Source organism: Palaemon carinicauda, chromosome 1, assembly GCF_036898095.1.
Source record: "Palaemon carinicauda isolate YSFRI2023 chromosome 1, ASM3689809v2, whole genome shotgun sequence".
Classification (NCBI taxonomy): domain Eukaryota; kingdom Metazoa; phylum Arthropoda; class Malacostraca; order Decapoda; family Palaemonidae; genus Palaemon; species Palaemon carinicauda.
The window spans coordinates 17,617,447-17,620,860 of record NC_090725.1 but is presented as its reverse complement, the minus strand read 5'-3'; the positions used below and the strand labels follow the sequence as shown (position 1 = coordinate 17,620,860).

At 36.1% G+C, this 3,414-nt stretch overlaps 1 protein-coding gene across 1 annotated transcript in view; it reads left to right on the top strand.

The window, feature by feature from the left end:
- Positions 1-3,414, top strand: part of LOC137617698 (dynein axonemal light chain 1-like) — a 14,155-nt gene extending 10,741 nt beyond the window's left edge. Inside the window, exons 3-6 of the mRNA XM_068347968.1 lie at positions 49-160; positions 637-726; positions 1,772-1,862; positions 3,371-3,414. Of these exons, the coding sequence (XP_068204069.1) occupies positions 49-160; positions 637-726; positions 1,772-1,862; positions 3,371-3,414 (337 nt within the window). The remainder of the gene's footprint in view (positions 1-48; positions 161-636; positions 727-1,771; positions 1,863-3,370) is intronic.

Sequence of the window (3,414 nt, the reverse complement as noted above, 5' to 3'; positions counted from 1 at the left end):
TTTAATCTTGAAGTCTTGTAGTCTAAAGTTGGACGTCTTGTCTTCCAGAAAGCTTTCTCTTTCGACCAACATGATAGAGAAACTTAACCACCTAAACAATTTTCGGTGTCTCAGGATTCTCAGCCTTGGAAGGAATAATATCAAGAGTTTGGCAGGACTGGTGAGGATTTTCTATGTTCATTTTATATATGTTCGTTTGCGTATCATATATCTATTCTGTTACTTATTTGATAACTACTATTAGAGAATATTGTCAAATGCATTTGAAGTTAGACATTCATTTGTTGGTTTTGATCAGTCGTCACCTTTAAATGTGTGTTTTCCTTATTTCACTTGAATATATATTTGAAAATAACATAAAGTCACCAATCATAATCAATAACAGAAGAAATTAAATGGAAAGACATTTTAGGGAACAATATTTCTTATTGCAAATAATTACATAACTCTACCCTCGCTATTTATCGTCAGTGTATTAAAGTTATAAACGGCTAAAAATTCAGATCAAAGCGATAATCTATTATAAATCGGATGGTGATTTTCAACTGCCTTAGCACTGTAGGTTGTACACCCTGACCTGCCTGCATTCCCAACCATAAGAACATGAATAACGGATAATTTATCATTCCTCAACAGGAGGTGGTCGCTGAGACCCTAGAACAGCTCTGGATCTCTTACAACCTCATAGAGAAACTGAAGGGCATCGGACTCTTGAAGAAACTCAAGGTAAGAAATACGGGGAGGAGAGAGGAAGGGCGGAGGGAGGAATGGAGTGAGGGGCGATGCCTTATTCAATTCTTTAAAAAACAAAGGTCATTTCAAATATAATTTTAATCATTTAGAAATAATAATTTTCTTATTCCACGTTCACTTCGATATGTTTGCCCTTCTCTCGCATTTATTACACCTGATTCTACTTGTTGAATATGTGCGTGGGCGTCCTCCCGTGAGCGAAAGAGCAGAGGGATAGGCGTTTCATGCTGTATATTTTCAGACACAACCGAGATAAATCATGCCTAAGCATTTAGCAAGTGCTTAAGGGATAAACATTGCACTCGTCACACCTGATAACTGAGGATGTATCGTTCTGCTCTTCTTTTAAAAAGCCAATGGTGGTATTTAAATGCGCATCAAAATTACTATTTTTGTTTTTGACAGGTTTTGTTGTTCTTAATACCAACATGTCCAGACTATATTAATTTATTTTTTAGATTTTCTATATAGAATTGTTGTGTTTTTACTTTCCTGCTTTGAAACTACATAAATTATGATAAATGTTTCAGTCTTGTAATATTACCTTTACTATGTGCTATTAACCTCGAAGGCCAAGGTTTGGGTGGATGGATGGAGTGAAGGAAGCTCTGTGTGATAGGAGGATAGATGTGAGCAAGGCAAGAGAGCGTGCTAGAAATAGGAATGAATGGCGAGCGATTGTGACGCAGTTCTGGTAGGTCCTGCTGCTTCCTCCGGTGCCTTGGATGACCGCGGAGGTAGCAGCAGTAGGGGATTCAGCATTATGAAGCTTCATCAGTGGTGGATAATGTGGGAGGGTAGGCTGTGGCACCCTAGTAGTACCAGCTGAACTCGGTTGAGTCCCTTGTCAGGCTGGGAGGAACGTAGAGAGGAGACGTCCCCTTTTTTGTTTCATTTGTTTGATGTCGGCTACCCCCCAAAATTGGGGGAAGTGCCTTGGTATATGTATGTATGATTAACCTCGAAAGTGTCCATGCTGTTTTCAGCCTCTTCATTTGTCTTTCTTTGCCTCTTGCAGGTGCTCTTCATGTCCAATAACTTGGTCAAAGACTGGTCCGAATTCATGAAGTTAACCGAAGTTCCAACTCTGGAAGAACTAAATTTCGTCGGTGAGTTTCAGTTCAATAATACGAACTTCATGACATAACATTCCCGCTAAACTTCCGGAAACTTCGTTAATTAAATGTCTCATTGATTATCATTAGTTTTGGGCTGTTATAATTGCTTGTCATTTCATTGTTTGTGGAAATATCGTTGCCTATTGTGGTAATTATTTACGTAATATATGTTGACATCTGCATCTACGAATATTCACCATCAATGTCAATGTATATTATACCATGCACACATTCTTCCTCTTTCCCTTTATATATATATATATATATATATATATATATATATATATATATATATATATATATATATATACATATATATGCATATATATACATATATATGTATATATGCATATATATATATATATATATATATATATATATATATACACACACACACACACACACACATATATATATATATATATATATATATATATATATATATATATATATATATATATATATATATATATATATATATATATACATACAGTCAGCCCTCTGTTATCGTGAAATTCAACATCGTGGTTCCAATATGCCACTGTACTGAGATATATTAATATTTTCGATAGTTTTGATTCTTAGCAGAATCTTGCAGTTAAAACTGCTGCACTCAGCTTGGCATTTTCAAACAACCCACGCTTTTTTGCACTTGGCCTCCCTGCAAAACATCAGTTCTCTGGCTGACTCTGTCTCATCCTCCCAGTATCTTTCATTGTGAAATCATTCCCAGTAGTGTTTGTCAAGCAACTATAGTCCAATTCTTTTAGCGATGCATATTTGCACCGACTCGCAGCGGTGTCCTTTTAGCTCGGAAAAGTTTCCGGATTGCTGATTGGTTGGACAAGATAATTCTAACCAATCAGCGATCAGGAAACTTTTCCGAGCTAAAAGTGCACCGCCGCGAGTCGGTGCAAATATGCATCGCTAAAAGAAATGGACTATAGTGTCAAGCTATATATGTATTTGTTACAAATTGTGTATGTAGGAGCATGTATGTACGAGTATGCATGTACATCTCATGTTCAATGCTGAACGCTACTACTGTACCTTAAGGATTGCATCGTGCGTCATGTGATTACTCTGCATAGAACATCGTAAACTGTAAGTAATGCTGTACGTTAACTATACAGTTTTTTATTATCTTATCTTTACTGTTAAAGTAATTGATTTAGGATAAATAGTCATTTGTTCATTGAAAAAGAACTACTAACAGTACTGTATATAGAATACCATACTGTACATAGATACAGGGTCTACGCATTATGTGATGAACTGGACGGGTTGTAAGGCGACCTCGTGAAGACAGTGATCACTTACTAGTGATGTGTCGTCTTACCTTCTAACTAAGCTGTAGCGTAGTAGTAGTACTGTACAGATATTACAGTAAAGTATTAGTCAGTGTTATTAGATATAAACAACCGTGTTTTGTTGTTACTTATACATAGGGTGACATGGTGAGGACTTATGTGTTATTGATTGCCTTATTTTTTTTGCAGAAGCTGTGCAAGTAATGTACAATTACCTTTGTATAGTGATATAA